Genomic DNA, 18323 nt, shown 5'->3' with positions numbered 1-18323 from the left:
GGAAAGCCAACTCTACTGAAGCACATAGTCTGCCCTCTATTTATACATATTTAAGATAATGCTTTTTAAAAATTTTTTAGCAATTAATAAGACTAAAAGTTGAGAAATTAAAATTAGAAATGCATCTTTATTCCAATCTCCAGCATGCCATTTTGATTATAAGGTCAAAAAAGGGGTATATGTAAAGTTTCTAGCTTTATTTAACCATTGTTAGTATACAATCTTTTTGTTCACCATTGCGTATACTTCTAAAATATTAGAAAAGGATATGTGTGTTTAAATGTTGGATAAATGTGAATTGGAAGACAACTTTTTAAAATCTTGCATCATTATTCAAAAACTTTCCAGAATATTTTTAAAGCTAGGAACATATGAAACTAATGCAATCAAGGGATTGCTTTACAGATTTATTACTTATAATTTCTTGAATGCTGCTTTTACGAGCAACCAAACAGAAATTCAAATAAATATTCTGCCCAGCTGAATATAGGAAAACTAGAGAACTGATATAAGAACCTGTCTGGCACACAAGCATTAAGCAGCCTGATTGCTCTTTATGATCTACTCATGTTGCAGAATGTAAAATCTAGATTTGATGGATTGTAATAGGGACTTGATATAGTTCTTTCATTATGAATAAAGCATATTGAATGTGGATCAGTATACTGCATATATCGTCTAGTTGATAGGATGTCAGCAACAGTATATTGACTTGAACAATATAAAATAGCTTGAGAATTCTTGGAGTAAATCTGGGCTTTAGCTGGGCTTCTGGGATACTGACTGCAATGTACCACCATAGTCCTCACCTGTTCACATTAGCAGGGAATACTGCATGTGACATAAGTGTCGCTGAACTGTTTTCTATATGCATCATCAGCCCACTTCTTTCTTGATCTACTAAGTTTGTTTGTATAACCATTGTTCAGAGAGATTTGAAGGAGAGCTACTTATCTCCCTGAGATATGTGCAAAATGTAAGAGTACCATGCCCCAAAGTAATAATTGTGTGTTTAAGCCAACATTAGTTTCATGAGTGTAAATTTCATTCTAATGATGATCAGCTAGCAGGTGATAAAGAAGAAAATATTATAGTTATTGGAATTACATTAATTAAATTGGTTTAATTAAATTAATTAAATTGTTTAAATAAGTTTTGTCTAGGGGCTCTGTTGAATTCCCCATTGTTAATGGATTCCTCACTTAGCACCTCTAACTTCATACCTGAATATCAATTGGAACCTGGTTCCTGTGTCAAATCTCAGTATTCTATGAATACTCATATTTATTTACTGTATTTCTTTCCAATTGCACTGTAATATTGATGAGTAATAGGCTTTCTACATATTATATGTTCCAGTTATGATGTTAAATTTATGAATTAAAATTCTGCTTTTCCATAATTCTGCTTTAACTAATAATTCTGTTATTCTTTTTTTAACAGGATTCCCTGAATGTTATTGATCCTGGTTTAATGGAGCTAAATAGCACAAGTGAAGATGCCCTAGAATGGGATGAAATGGATATAAGTAATAAGTTAATTAGTATTAATGAAGAATTTACTGAACCTGAAGCAAAACAAGATGACACAAAGTTGAATTCACCACCTGAAATTTCTGATAATGGTAATCCAAAACAAGAAGGTGCCCCTAACATTCATGGAGACAGACACGGTGATCAAAGAATGACATCTTCTTCAGGTGCAAAGGTTTACCAAGTATATAGTCTCCACGATGTTGAACTATCCAGAAAAAATCTTATATCTCTCATGAAAAACACATCCAAAGACTCCAGTCTTACACCTTCAACTACTGCAAACAAAGACACAAATAAAGATGCTTCCTTACCATCTATAAAATATTTACCAGATTTAATGGGTAGCACCACATTGGCAAAACCACAGAATTATATGTATCATAGCGGAAATATTACCAGGCATTCTGAAAGTCAGAATAAAGTAATCAGTGAAAAAAAGCCAAAAGCTATCAGCAGCTCTGAAATCCAATTGTTTCCTGATAGTGATGGAATACAAGATAATTCTATGCCTAATATTTCAGATTCTGACTTAGGGAATATAGTTGATGTGATAAAACAAAATTGTAAGCAGAAAGAGGAAGAAAACCTTGATAATGTCACTACATCAGAGCCAAAGTTTAGTAACAAAACAAAAGCTGTAGACAATGGTACTGATCATGATTCTGTGAGTGCGGAAGAATTACAAGGAAAACACAATGCTTTTACATTTTATGACTACTCATATCTTCAAGGTTCAAAATTAAAGCTACCACAGATAATAAAGCAACCACAGTCAGAAAAAGCACACAAGCAGGGCAACGTGCTTCATGGCTTTTATTTTGACAAAGTTCCCTTTATATCTGGAAATCAGCCTGGGGAGTTAAAATCATGTGCAGAAAAACTTGCTTTACCAACCGACTGGAATGATGCTGATCCTAAACACTCTGAGTTTGTGGAAGATTTAAAGAAACTATGTGACACAACAAATGGGAAAGTGCTTTCAACTCTATCTCATAGCTCTTCTTTAGATTCCCTTTCTCTGACAAGTGATTTGTTTGGTTTAACTGTTTTTAGAAGTGGAGATGGCCTTAATCGTAGCACTTCCTTAGAGAGCTGGCTAAATCCCTACAAGAGCAATGAAGATCTTTTTAGCGGTAATGATTCCGGTGACCTTAGTGGAAGTAGTGATTCTGTTGGAGAACTCAGTAAAAGGACGTTAGATCTTTTGAATCGCTTAGAAAATATTCAAAGCCCTTTAGATCAAAAAATAAAGCGGAGCATCTCTGATATCACCCTCCAAAGCACTTCTCAAAGAATATCCTTGACTGGCCAAGTGTCCCTGGAAATTGCCTCCTCAATCAATGAAGATTCACCTGCTTCTCTCACTGAGTTAAGCAGCAGTGATGACCTGTCTCTCTGCTCTGAAGATATAATAATGCACAGAAACAAAGTACTAGATTCAAATGCATCATTCAGAAAACACCTCAATCGGTCTGTCGCTGATGAGAGTGAGATCAACGTTAGCATGATTGTTAATGTTTCCTGTACCTCCGCTTGCACTGATGATGAAGATGATAGTGATTTGTTATCAAGTTCTACTCTCACCTTGACTGAGGAAGAGCTGGGCATGAAAGATGAAGATGATGATTCCAGTATTGCAACTGATGAGGACATTTATGAAGACTCCAATTTAATGTCAGGACTTGACTATATTAAGAATGAACTCCACACTTGGATTAGACCTAAATTATATCTGCAAAAGGAGAAGAGGAGACATCATGTGGATGATGAAATTCAGGGCTGTAAGTTAAGAAGTGGTGAGACTCTGAAATCAAAAGATTCACTGAACATTGAACAATTTTTGAGTGATTCCATATGTAAGCTTTCACAAAATAATGGCAACAGGAAGAATGTATTGGAGAACCGTACGTCAGAGACAAAAAGACAAGCAAAAAATAAAGGTTTTCAGCTTTTGCAAGATCGCTTAGTAGATGATATGGAGAATGGAAATGTTGCAGTTACTCAAGAAAGTCTAAATGGACAACATATTTCAACATCTGCCATAACTGTTAGTACATTAGAGGGGAAAGAGAATGAAAATGAAGATTTTGTCAGTGAATCATTTGCTGATAGTTCAAAAGATTCTCATATTAACAATAAGGAAGCTGTTCAACTTCCAAATATAACCAGTTCTCAAAAAGAGTATCAAAATCATATTCTGTGTGATGGCCAGAGTATTAAAAATCTTATCACAGAATTTGACTCAAATGTCAAAGAAGACAGTACAGCATTACTAACATTGCCTCCAAGTTATCAACAAAGTAAAACAGGAATTGGTGAGCCTGTTAGTGATTGCTGTGCATGTTTAAAATCAAATGAAGCAGAAAAAAACCCATCAGCTAGCAGTCATGATTCATGTTGCAACTGTGAATCAGTTGCTTTTGATAAAAGAAATGGGGAAGATTGCTCGGTGCATAATTTTGTAATGGAGATAATTGACATGGCTTCCACAGCCTTGAAGAACAAATCACAGCCTGAAAGCGAGCCAGCTGTTCCACATTCATTAGCCCAGATCAAAGAAAAGGTTCTAGAACATTCTCACAGGCCAATCCAACTTAGAAAGGGGGATTTTTATTCTTACCTTTCACTCTCTTCTCATGATAGTGACTGTGGAGAAGTGACTAAATATGATGAAGAAAAGAGCAATACTCCAGTTCCACTGGACTTTGCAGAAAACATTGAATGCTTTTTTGAAGCCTGTCCTGAGGAAGAAAGAGTTGAACAGCAGACATGCATTACTCCCAATGAAGCTGAGGCAACTATAGTCAAGTACAAGGACTTGGATTTAATAGATGAACACCAAACACCCACCAATTGTAATGACTTTTCTTTCTTGTCTAAGGAAATGGGTACAAATCCTCCAGGCACTTTTAGCAAAACAGGATCAGAGAATATAAAAAATTATCCTGGTGAATCTTTCAATCAAGAGACCTCTAACAAAGGTCCAGTTTTGAATTATTTTCCAAATGACTCTATAGAAAACCATCCCGGCCAGTCCTTTGGCACTGCAAAATCTGAAGATTTTGTCACCTCTCCAAAGGCCTTAGTTAAAGCCACTCAGTTAAAACCTGATCACTTGAAAGGCAAAGAAATTAAGCACCCACACCCAAAAACTCTTGTATGTGAAGAAAAACTCCTGCCTCTTTACAAAGAAAGGCACATAAATACAAAGAGATAGAATGCAACTGTCTCTGGACACATACATGTTATTTCATGAGCAGGTATGTACTGAAATCTTGAGGACCGAATATTATTAGTGACATGACCATATAATTAAACAAATTGTAGTATTGGTGGTGACTGTTTTAGTAGATAATGTGCGTCTTTTGAATTTTTTTCCCAATAACAAAATGATATTTAATAGCAATAGCACTTAGACTTATATACCGCTTTACAGAGCTTTGCAGCCCTCGCTAAGCAGTTTACAGAGTCAGCATATTGCCCCCAACAATTTGGATTCTCATTTTACCACCTCAGAAGGATGGAAGGCTGAGTCAACCTTGAACCTAGTGAGATTTGAACTGCCAAACTGCAGTCAGCCGGCAGTCAGCAGAAGTAGCCTGCAGTACTGCATTCTAACCATTGCGCCACCACAGCTCATGGAAGCTCATTTAAGCCTACATTTTACAGGTAGTCAGGTTATATCCATTCTTTCAATGATCATCCAAACTTACAAAGATGCTGAAAAAATGGACTTATGATGAGTCCTCAAAATGGCAACCATTGCAACTTCCCTGTGGTCACATGATCAAAATTTGAATGCTTGGCAACTAGTCCACTTTTATGATTGTTGCAGCATCGTGCAGTCACATTCTTCTGTCCTGTACAAACTGCATCCATTTCAACTCCCTCCTTCTCTGTCTTTTGGCCACGCAGCAGAGCACAGCCACGATAAAGAAGCCATGTATTCATCCACCACTGCTGCCCAGGGTTGCCCCAGCTGATGTTTGTCGTCACCTTCGCCTTGCCTCTGCTGGACTCACTTCTGCCATTATTCCCACAGCCACTAGTATTTTTTTTCAATTGACTGTGCCCCTCCTTCTTTTTGTAATTAAAAAAAATGACCAGGGAGGGAGCTGAAGTGGATGCAATTTGCACAGGGCAGAGGAAGAATGAGGTCCTCACTGAATGACCACATGGTGACTGCAACCTGGACTGCTTGTAACTCCCAATTCTAATTGGTTCATTTAGAAAACATTTGTGCTTGGTTTCCTGAAATATACCATAATACTTAACCTTAAATAAAATTCAGAATCGAGGCTATGTTATATGCACTGGAGAAGAAAAAGATATTGAACTATTATTTATATATGTCATTTGTTATTTCCTATTAAGTGTAGCAGTGCTAGTTTACCTTGTTTAAGATTTTTTAAATCCTAACCTGTGATACCCCATCTCGTGTGCTAAAATTTCAATCCTAACTAAAGCCTAAAGCAATATACATAACATGAAATTAACATTATTTGCCCTTGTCCATGCATGGATTATAGGCATCAGTTCTATCATCTTTACAGCATTGCTTTAAATCTCACATTTGTTTTCTGATAAAATTAATTATGCATACATGTCTTTTTAGATTGAAATTTGAGCTGAATGGTGGCAAATAATTGAAGAAAACTGGTATTACCAGTGTAGTCTACATTTCTGTGCTGTCTTTTGGCTTATTGCACTGTCTAGTCAAAGTCAGCTTTAACAACTTACTGGCTCTATACAAATTGTCAATGGGCCCTTTCCCACACCTCCTATGTAATCAACTCCCCACTCCAAGAAAACCAGAAAACTGAATGTGAACTCCTGAAATTAAGGAACATGGCAGTTATTACTGAAACTAGTTCACCTTTACAAACCAATATGAATAGTTTATTGGAATGTGTATTAGCAAAGGAGGAAACATGCAGCTCTTATTTTCAGGACAATGTACTGGAAATTGCATATTTTCTAGAGTTACAATGATGTGTTCTAATTCAGAAGTGGGCATGCTACCGCTTTCAGCCTCCATTTCAAAAGCTTTGTGAAGAATTCACTTAGTTTCTGGCATGAATAATCTGGCTTCCTCAAATAACTTGTTTTGAGAGTAAGAAAAAAGAAAGGGGAAGAAGAAAAAAGAGTGCTAGAAAGGAGAGTGGAAAAGGAAGTGCCATGAAGAGACAGAAAGCAAGCAAACACTGCACACTTCTCTGCATACTTAGTTTGGCCCCACTCCCGTATAACAACTTAGCCCAAGAGAGTGTAACTCTTGACAGATTTTCCACCCTTGCCTTTGCTCAATATTCACCTATTGGTGATTGTACACTAACTTTCACCGCCCACATGAGCTTCCCTTTCACGAAAGGTAAAAATTTAGTGCATACAAAGCTATATGCACACGGAGGTGCCTCCTAAATGTCAATTAATGGTGTAATATAATTCAGCAAGGATATTGCTGTGGGGTCTTCACATAAAAAGTACCCTAGCTCATAAATCCACAGCTCCTCAAGTCAGCACCAGACCCCAGGCTCTCTAAGCTACCCACCAGATTCTTGAAATCCCTCCTCCCTCCTGTGAGGGCTTAGTTGATACTTTAACTTCATTTCTCATGCTATGGGAAATGAATTAGAAGCAATCTATCCTAATTTGTTAACTTATTCAAATAACAGTTATTATACTTAACTATGCTAAAGATTATCTTTTTGGTGGCAGATTGTTTATTTTTTGATGAGCCTAATTACTGATTTTCCAAAGGTAATTTACATTTATTACTAATACATCTTTTAAAATGTGACAGATAAATGTTGTTCCCATAAGTGTATTATGAAAAAAGTTACTATTTAAAAACACATTATTTAATTTGAAAGATAAATGGCAAACACCATTATTTTTTTTTCTTGGAGCACCTGTGCTGTAAGCTCATTAAAATGTGTGATTTTATGTGAAGCTGAGATACTTAAGAGAAAAATTATCTATGGTATATGTATACCCTAAAAATAAACCCAGTACGCAAAGGTGACAGTATGCATATTTACCAACGTAGCTCAACTAATTTAACGTGATTTCTGCTCCAGCTGCAAGCCAGAATAAAGCTGTTGTGAGCAAATATATTTTCCTGCTAAATACCATATATCGAAGCTGTAATCTCACTATTTTATGAGTATGGTATAAAATTGACCATTAAGAGACAGCAGCTTCAAAAGGTTCTATGTACTGTAAGTGATAATTCTGCTGTTTTATCCAGACAGCTGCTGACTATATAACTGCACAGATATGTTTCCTCTGGAGGTTCAGAGGTTTTGTTTTCCATGGAGGCAAGATTTATCAAGAAAATTTATCATGGCACTTTCTTTTTCTATCAATATGGTCCATAACCTTTTCTTCCTATACATTTTTCTTTGAGGCACACATGAAGTTATACCAGAACCAATTATTTTTTATGCAGTCCAGTGTCTTCTATTCTGATTTGCAGAAATTGTCTAATGTGTCAGACAGAGGTTTTTCCCACCATCTGTTATCAAATTTTTTCACAAGGTGATGCTAAGTCATTCAAATCAAATCATCTTTATTAGTGTAATTGATCCATCCAAATATAAGAATATAACAAGGCAAAAGAAACAACAAGGTAGAATTTTGAACTTTTCCCAACTGGCGAGACATCTCATGCACCTAGGCAGTAGGTTAGGCAGTATAAAGGCTTCATGCTGGCCTACTTCAATGTTCTTATTATCAGCACTCTTTTAAGATAAATTCCATATCGCCTTGTGTTGTTTGTTTTGCTCTATTTGTGCTGTTCCCATCATCCTATTTTTTTTAGTATTAGACCATGTAGATTTATTTATTTTCTATTGATCCTATTGCATTGCAGACACAAGATTTATGCTTAGTGTGACCAAACTTTGTGCTCTAGTTTATAAAGTCAGCCAAATTATATTTTCTGGGATTGGTTAGTGATGAGTATTTAAGACCCTAAGCTTTAACTGGATCTTGCCAGTCTACCGGTATTGCTACTACTAATTATGATGATGATGATGATGATGATTGCTTGCACAGTGAACCTGATGCTTGAAATGGATTTCGCATTTTTGTCCACCTATCAAATTCTTTCCAAGGATCTGGGCTAGGCAGTGTTTAATAATATTAAAAGTCACAACAAAAGCTGTTCCAAGTAAAGTTGTTTTTTGAATTGACTGATGCTGATTTTGTCAATGCTAATGGTGTTCAAGGGTTGCTCCAGATGTTTTTGGATTGCACCCAAGACACCTATTACTATTGGTACTATCTTTACTTTCTTTTTCTATAGGTATAATCTTTATTGTCATTGTACTTAAATACAACAAAATTGGTTTAGTCATTTTACTTTTATTTGCAGGTCTTCGTATTTTGTGATTTTCTCCAGTTCTTTCTCTTCTCTTCTGCTGTCTTCGGTACTGCAATGTCCACTATCTAGATTTTTTAAATCTTCCTTATTGAAAAATGATAAGTCCCGGGTGTTATGTGACAGGTGCTTGTCTGTTTGAATTCTAAAGTCGCACAACACTAGTTTCTTCTTTTTCAATTACTTTGTCTATTTTCTACCAGTTCTTGCTTGCAAGCAAATGGCACTTCTTGCAGATATTCCAATGCACCATTGTTGCTATTTTTCAATGCCAGTGTTTGTAGTCAGTTTGTGCAAATTTCTTGAAGAAGCTAACTAGGTGTTCCACTGTTTCTTCACTTTCTTTGCAGAGGCAGCATTTATTATCTGTTGCTGTCTTCTCAGTTCTGGCTTTGTATGCATTTGTTCTTAAGGTGTGTTCTTGTGCAGCCAAAATTAGTCCCTCTGTGTCTTTCTTCAACTTTCCTGTTCTTATCCATTGCAGTTATCTGCTGGCCTATTATTTATTTTTTGAATACATTGGTCATATAGTACTTTGCTTTGTCATGACTTGTTTCTATTCTTCATTTAGTCTTATAGGTCAGTATGGTCTCTCCAGTGTTTAGCAAGCCTTCAGTGCATCTTCTTCACTGTCCTTCAGATATTCTTGAAATGATCTTTCCTCTTCTTCAACTGTCTGGTGTACTTTCAACATTCCACACCCACTTATTTTCCTTCTTAAGTATAATTTGTCAATATTGCTGTGAGGATGTAGGACATGATACATTGTCTATGGATATTCTGAATCATCCATATCATGATTTGAAAAATACCTTTGGGCATGATTCATTGTCATTATTTTTCTGGTCTTCCTATCTAGGACTTTTAGTTCAGTGGCTTGAGTCCAGTCCACTATTCTAACTGTGTATCCAGTGACTGGAATTGCCTCATTGTTAATTACTTAGATGGTATTTGGACTTTAAGATCTTCTTCATTCTCATGATGTACTAACTTCTGACTTTCTTCTTAACTTCATTGTGCTTGATGTTGTCCTGCTATATTGTGTTTTGTCACATAGTCAAACAGATAGTTAGACTGGATTGACATTTTTATCCACCTATCTAGTTCTTTCCAAAGACCTTGGATATTATTATTATATACTTTATTCATTAAACATGAAACTCAGTCAACTAAACATTCAAAAATGCATTACAAATACCAGTGACTAGTGTTAATGATTGATACAGTTTGCTGCCAACGTCCTAGGTATCAACCAAGTACCTTCTTAAAATAGAAGGTGTTCCGAGTAGCACAGTTTTTTGTAGCTCCGCTGGTGTTATTGCAGGAAGCTGCAATTTGTCGATGTATCTTGTAAAATTCTTGGATGTGGTGCCAAGTGCCCCAATGACAATGGGTATCACTGTTACATGCTTCATCCATAGCTGTGTAGTTTCGATGGCCAGGTCATGATATTTCATTATTTTTTCTAGTTCTTTTTCTTCAATTCTGGCATCTCCAGGAACAGCGATATCAATAAACTGTACACTTCAGCCCTCTATAACCATGATATCTGGCATGTTGTGCTCCAAATGACAATCTGTTTGTATTCGAAAGTCCCACAAGATTTTCACCTTCTCATTTTCAATAACTTTTTCCACTTTATGTTCCCATGACTTTCTGGATACGGGTAAATCATATCTTTTACATAATGACCAGTGGATTAATTTAGCAACTCGGTCATGTCTGGCTTTGTAATCAGTTTGTGCAATTTTCATGGCATTAGTTTGTAGTTCTTGTTCTTGAGTAGCTAGTATTAAACCTTCCGTTTCTTTCTTGATAGTTCCCATCTTAAGCCATGTCCATGTCAAGTTGTCATCACATTTTCCTTCAATGTTTTTCAAATGCTGTTGTTACTACTACTACTACTACTACTACTACTATTACTACTACTACTATCATCCTTACATTCTTACTTTAAAAATAGTTTGATTTGATGTCAGAGAGGCTCATTACCTCATGCCTGCAAACTATTTGTACTATCATTGACCAGTCCTTAAAGCCATCTCTATTCTATCATTGAGCTGTGCCAATAAATACACACAAACTGATAGGAAAGATCTAGAAGTGGCCAGAACTGGAACAAACAACCAAAGACATCTTCCATTCACCTTAATCAAGGAGATTATTACCCAATGGTGATATAGGTCCAAGAAATCATGAATGAATACCAGATGAAGATTAATCTCCTGGTTTGTTTCCTGATTTAATCAGTAAATTTTTATTGACTGCTCATATAAAAAGTACAATAGTTTTATTTTTAACATTAAGTTGACATATTTAATTTATTTAGCTATGTATAAGTTTAGTATTAAAAAGCTTACATACAATTCCAATAGTTTATGGTTTTTAAAATATATATATTATTAAAAGCCCATTTAAAGTGTTGAGGTTAGATATGCAACACATGTTTCATGTTTAAATCATAGGCCTGTATTTGTTTAAAAATTGTGGAGGCGGGAGAGAGAGATTGATTTCCCCAATATTAATTAATATTGAACAAGAAGGTGACTGAATATTTTTACTTAATTTGGAAAGTATAAAATGCAAGACTGGAGTACCTCCTTGGAAATGCGGTGATAAGGTACTTTGTACTAATCCCTTACCTGTATTCTAATAGTTATTTTTTTCATAATCTTCATCCTATGCTTTGTCTCTTTGTTGCACAGATTAACCCTGTGCAAATTGTAAAGCGGAAAAAATTGCATCAGAAATGCAGGTAGTCTTTGACTCATATAAGTAATTAGAACCAGAATTTCCATCATAAATCAGCGTGGTCATAACACAAGCCATCATGTGACCAGATGTAAGCAAATAAAGCTTCCTCAATTTACTTTTTTGTAGGAAACCAGCTGCAAAGGACATAAACCATGATCATGTGACCACAGGATGCTACAAGCAGTTTTAAATAGTTGTTGTCAAATGTCCAAATTGTAAATTATGTGATTGTGGGGATGGGGCAACATTTTAAGTGCAAGGACAAGTCATAAATCACTTCTTCTGAAGGCATCATAATTTTGAATCATTGTTTAAACAGACCTAAGTTGAGGACTATATTAATTATTCCTCCTAATAAGAAATATTAGGGCAATATCAATTAATGGATTATTTATCTATGTCATCTCTTTCTATTTTTTAGAGAGAATTCAGGAGAGTATTTTAGATTTTACCCATATTTATATAATCTCAAACCTAAATAGATTATTTGGTAGTGAATCCTATTGATTTTAATAGGACTTATTTCCATGTAATAGGCTCAGGATTGCAGATTATATTGGTTGGCTGGATGGCCTTTATTGAGTCTTATGTGCCTATTGATTGATACACTTTCAGAAGGTAAAGAAAGCATGTTCACAGATACCTAAAAGGATGGGATTGAGGGAAAAGGTCAAACTTGATTATTTCCCCAGTGCCTTTTGAAACTAAATCTTGTTTTATAAAAATCAATGAGGGTTTCCACTTCAATGAAAAGATATAACTCTGATTTAAACCATAAGCTACAAAAAATTGATGTTCATCGCTGCTTTTGCATATACCTACCTGTAAGGACACTGGTGTGAGATCATATAGCAGCTAAGGTGGCTATTTTAAAGAAAATTGTGTTTTACAAATGGAATTATAGCTGATGTAGCATGCTCTTACTTTTCTTTCCTTTTCTTTCCCCTTTTCCTTTTAGAAACTTGGCTGCATTTCAGATGTAGGCTTATCCTCTAAACCCTGGGATGACCTCTAATTCCATTGTATCACTGCCTTTTGTTACACTTGACTCCCAAGATAAATTTTCTTTCCAAATGTTATTTGTACATGTTGGCTTTGTAACCAGGTTGCATATGCTGGAGCAATTTCAGTTATCATTTGGCTTTGTAGCAAAATGGTTTTCTTTCATATGGGTTTATATGCCAAGCTACCTCTTAACAACTTTCTTTTCAAATGTGTATGCCTCTGTATGACATCTCACCCACTAATATTTTAATGATTTTGCAATTGCACAGTTTCTGTGATCATTTTAAGTCATCATTTCAGAACTGTAAATGTCATTAGTTCTGCTGTTTTATGTATCACATTTGGTATTTTATGTGTACAATAACGCATATTGTTTATTGAGAATATTTTAGAAAGGAAATTTTGATTGCAGCAAAAAGGAATCAATTGCTCCTAAGTCAAAAGAACCGGTTATACAAAGTAAACACAAATGTATCCTTTTGCTTTTTCTAAAAACAAAACAAAACAAAACTATGCAACACTTCAAGAAACAGCTATGTAGTGTTGTATATTAAGAATTGTTAACATTGTACTAAATTAAATAAAACATTTTGGTTTTCTACTATGCTTCTTGAGGTGGTAATCAGAAAAGAACCCCACATTTTTTTAAAAAAATGGTGCCTTGCTGTATTTCTTATAACATTTATTAAAAAGTTGCTTTCACAGTAAAATTACGTTCATTTGAAAGAAGGAAATAGCAAGGTGTGAATCGTTTCTGTATATATGTATAACCAAGTGCAAACATTGATGTACAATGACAGTATAAAATGCTTTAATGTTTGTGATGCCTGGTGGTGTAGAAAACATAAGCCTTAAAACCACTAGATTGCATGATAATTAGAGCTGGCACAATAAACATAACTTTACTGGGGAAATTTTAGAACTGGCTCTCATTTACCCACCTCTGTCTAAATATTGCATGGATTTGACATAAGTATTTGAATATTTATAAGGGCCTCTGAGGTTTTATGTAGGCCTTTAGGAACAACTTTGTCTGTGACCCTTCTGTCCTGAAAGTTCAGCTACTTCTGGTAAAATTGGAAGATGATTTTGAACTACTATCTCATCCTGGAATAATTCCCTTACTGTCTCCACCTTTTAAGATGCCCATTTGGAGACCATAATAAGAACCAGGAAAAGTATCTGTTTTTTTCTGAAAACTTTCCCTTTCCATCTGGGTTTCTTTTTTCCACAAAAAAATGAATTCTCTCCCTTTCTCCCTCCCACCCATCCCCCCCTCTCTCTCACACACACACAAATATCCATTATAAAATGCCTCACTCTGAGGTTTACTGCCCCTTCATGCATTACAACTAAGTTGGTCAAAAAGGTTTCTTAGTTTCCAAGTTCCTGCTATACAGCTGCCACTTGTTTAGTGACTGCTTTATTTAGCAAGCTGTTACAATGATGATGAAAAAGTAATCTTTGAAGGTCTGTAAAGCAAAGGAAAGCTGATTATAAGATCATAAGTACAATAGCAATTTCACTTAATGACTGCTTTGCAAAACAACTGAATTGTTGTTTGCAATTGTGGTCGCTGAGTGATGACTATTTCTATAGTTTATAACACTGAACATAAGTATAAAAGAAAAGACATCTATGTACAATGTGCAACTGCTAATTTCTACCTAAAAGTATAGATTTACTACAAGATGACAATGTTGTGCCACATCTGAAATCTCCTTGATACTGAGGAAGAATGGCTTATTTTCTACAGTCTCATCTTCTGTTGTTGTATCTGAAACCTTCCTCCCTTCCCAAATGATATTGGTATTGCCTGAATATTCCCTCTGTTCACTGTGGGTGAAGACAGGACAGAAAGTTGTTGATTTTGACAATTGGGCCTCTTGTCATTTCTGGTGCTTTGGACCAACGGACTTATAACAACAAAGGAGTATATAAGTTTATTTACTGAGTTTAATTGGGTTTTTAAAAATATTTTAAAGTCCACAAGAGTATATTCCTAAAAAATAAAAGATGCAAATCTTCCCTAGCTGTGCACTCCAATGTGATGGGACTACAGTTCCCATAATTCCCAAGCCATATTGGAAGTGGTAGGACTTACCAATCTGGTAAGATAAATGCTTAGGATCCTTTTTTCAGACATGCATCTTTTGAATATGTATATAATAAAAAGAGACTAATATGTGATCATCCTTCATAGAGATCATTTGTAGGTTTCCAAAGTTCTTATTTTTCAGTTATCTGGTTGATGCAGTACTTAGGTAAGATATAAACCACAAGTAAATATGGATGAAAATGGAAACATACATATTATAAACTGGTTCTTACATACAGGGTCAAATGAATGTGGTATATTAAAGTTGATGTTTCCGAATAAAAGGCTGAAAGTTTTGTAATAATATTCAGATTTGATGAATCCCTCATTCAATTACAAGTTAAGATTGTAAATTCAGATAATGTATTGATTTCCCAGTTCAATCCTGTTTTATTAGGCAGTCTTTGGGCCATTCATATTTATGCTCTAATTGGAAAGTGTCTTGCTATTTTATTTACTTTTCTTCCAACAATGTGCACATAAAATCTGAGAATTTTAAATGTATAAAAGAAACCAAATCATTCCCTCCCCCTCCCCCGAAATAACTACATATTGCCAACCCAAATGTGATTTGTCTATGGAACTGGAAACAGTTCCAAAACCTCCCAAAAACTAACTAACTAACTAACTAACTAACTAACTAACTAACTAACTAACTCTCTCCCTCCCTCCCTCCCTCCCTCCCTCCCTCCCTCCCTCCCTCCATGTATGTATTGCATGCATGTATTGGAAAGGCAGATTTGGCATAGCTTATTCCATGCATAAATTCTACCCAGATGCCTTCAGGAAATTCATACTATGTACAATTAATTCTATTTTGAAGAACTCCCCATTTGAAGAATTATAGAACCATATTATTGGTTTGCTAAGCCACTGTGGAGGAAACAAAAGCAACTGCCTTATATCAAGTTAGAGCTGCTTTTTCTGACTGACAGGAGAACACCAAAGACTCCAATAGCTGTCATCTCTATCACCTGCTGCCTGGTCAGATGCCAGAAATTTAACCCAAGATTTGTATATAAAAAAGTACTTTGCTACTGAACTGTTTTAGCAACAGAGCCAACAAAATGAAATGGCCAAAGTGGGTGATTCTGAAGTTTAATAACAATAATCCCAAAAAGAGGGTCCAGAGAAAAGGAGGGAGAAAAGAGTCAGTTGTTAACAAGGTTCACAATCAATTCACCATACATATATCTCTGAGAGTTTCGCAGAAGGGTATTGGGAAAGTCAGAAATACAGGACATAATGTACTGTAGTTGGATAGAGTACTTTGTACATGTTTAAATCACTTGTTTAGTTTCATGTTCGTCAATATTATTCCAAACTAAAGCCTACCTTAAAACAACTTCATTTAGTCATTAAGGTTTGTACGAAATGCTATTTGTTTTCAATTTAAATAAACAGTTAAATTTTAAATTCAGTAAATGATCAATTTGCTACTTTAAATAAAGGAGTATAATACACTATGAAGTAGACCAGCCTACCAAGCCATATAAGCTTAAAATGACTTTTCTTGAATGGTTATAACCGGGGTGTCCCACAGGCCAGCTGCATCACACGCAGGCAACCCCACCCCAGCTTCGCGAATAGGAAAAATGTCACAAAGCATCACATGATGGCAATGTGATGCCACGAGTTCGACACCCTTGGGCTATAGTAACAGACTCTCTCAAGTCTGAATTCCTCCTCCCTCCCTTCCTTTATCTTTCCATGAATTAGGGAAGGGCCTGTCTGAGATATTCTCTCAAGTTAATTTTTGAGGATGGATTAAGGTTGTGCTTGTCTGATTTTTGCCTTGGCAGAAGCTCTTCCTTCTGTCCTTCAAAGCCATTCCCTTTTCCTCTATAATATAGCAATAGCACTTATATACTGCTTCACAGTGCTTTACAACCAGTGATGGGTTCCGAATCCCGTTGCAACCAGTACAGTACAATGGGGCCCGGCGTCCACTACATGAACATGCACAGCGCATGCATACATGTGCGCAGCGCATGCATGCATACTTACCACCTGTGACACTCTGCGATGCTCCAGCTGCTTGGTGGAGCATCGCGTAGACGCCATACGCTCTGTGCACATGTGCGGAAACCCCAAAGAGCTCAAATACCAGTAAGGAGCGCAGGCAGGTGGGCAGGTCCTCCAGAGCACCATACCGGAACAGTACCCAGTGTTCCCGGCAGGCACCGGTACACCTGTGGTTTGCAGAGTCTAACCCCAACAAGTCTTCATTTTACTGACTTGGGAAGGATGGAAAGCCGAGTCAACCTTGAGCCAGTGAGATTCAAACAGCCAAAGTGCTGGCAATCAGCAGTATTAGCATGCAATACTGCATTCTAACCACTGTGCCACAACAGCTTCCTTCTACCTATGCTTGAAGTAAGAAATGCACACTACAGTAGACCCTCTGGTCATGACCATAATTTGTTCCATAATTTTGGTCGTAACCCAATTTTGTTGTGACCCGAACCTAATTTTGGAAATTTGGCTCTTACAAAAAAATGGCACAGAAGAGAAAATCGGTCACGGGGGGAAAAATTGTGAATTTTGGGGTCAGAACCCCATTTGGTTGTGGTCAGAAGCGTTTGTGACCAGAGGTTCTACTGTATATTTCTAAATATATTTCTTCATAGAATAAAAAAGTCACCATCACACACAAATCACAAAATTATCCCCTAATTTTTCAATCATCTAGACCTTGTTTTATTTTGATGAATACAAAATGAACTGTTCATTCTACAACAAAGGTAGGGGAATTGTATCACGAAGGAGAGGCTTTGAGCATATTTGGGGTAAAGTGGACATGTTACCAAATGGCTGCAATAGGATGATTGCTAATTAGCAAACTGGCTGCTATGATGGACCTGGCATTGATAAACAATGAGAAGGAAAGACAAAAATTAACAAAACAAAAGAAGAAGGAGACAGACACTTCAGAAGTGCCCTTGAAAAAAAGAATACATTTTCCAAAACGCATTGAAAACTGGCAGTTGGGATTTCTCTTTCACAAAACACAAAGTCCTCTAGAACAGGGTGTCAAACTCAATACCTGTACACTCTGGCCTGTGGGGTGCTTAGATCTGGTCCATGAGGCCACCCTGGAAACAGTAAAGGAGCAACCTGCAGTGCCTCTGTCAATGAAAACAGAGTTCGGGACAGTCGTGTGTGTCCCTCCCGAGCCCAGTTTTTGCTAGCAGAAGCACCATGGGCCAGTCTTTTGCTTTTCGCTGGCAGAGGACTAGAAAACAAACTAAAAACAAAAGAAAAGAAGAAATGTGTCTTCATTTGCATTTGAGCACCACGAAGGGACAGGAAAGGGGAAAGGGAAAGAGGGAAGACAAAGAAAAAGAAGGGAAGATTGGAAGAGGGCAAGGAAGGAAAGACAGAAAGGGATAAGAAAGGAGAAGGAAGAGAGAAGGAAAAAGAAGAAAAGAAAGGAAGGGAGGGAGGGTCTGAAGGAAGTCCTGCCTTAGTACTTGGCCACCACAGGCACTGCTGACACCAGTGATGTTGAGCTGGCCACACCTACCCTAACCACGGCCACCTCAGC

The 18323-nt window shown here is 36.4% G+C and overlaps 1 protein-coding gene across 5 annotated transcripts in view; it reads left to right on the top strand.

Annotated features, from left to right (window-relative positions):
* The window catches only part of AKAP6 (A-kinase anchoring protein 6), a 294028-nt gene extending 279375 nt beyond the window's left edge, over positions 1 to 14653 (top strand). For 4 of the 5 annotated variants that reach the window (XM_081971195.1, XM_081971196.1, XM_081971193.1 and 1 more), the window contains 2 exons: positions 1444 to 4795; positions 12632 to 14653. In XM_081971195.1, the coding sequence (XP_081827321.1) occupies positions 1444 to 4752 (3309 nt within the window). In that variant the 3' untranslated portion in view covers positions 4753 to 4795; positions 12632 to 14653. The remainder of the gene's footprint in view (positions 1 to 1443; positions 4796 to 12631) is intronic. The other variant, XM_081971197.1, reaches the window with a different exon arrangement.
* The last annotated feature ends 3670 nt before the right edge of the window (positions 14654 to 18323 follow it).

The sequence above is a fragment of the Natrix helvetica genome, assembly GCF_964273705.1.
Source record: "Natrix helvetica genome assembly, chromosome: 1".
Taxonomy (NCBI): domain Eukaryota; kingdom Metazoa; phylum Chordata; class Lepidosauria; order Squamata; family Natricidae; genus Natrix; species Natrix helvetica.
This window is presented reverse-complemented; position numbering and strand designations above follow the sequence as displayed.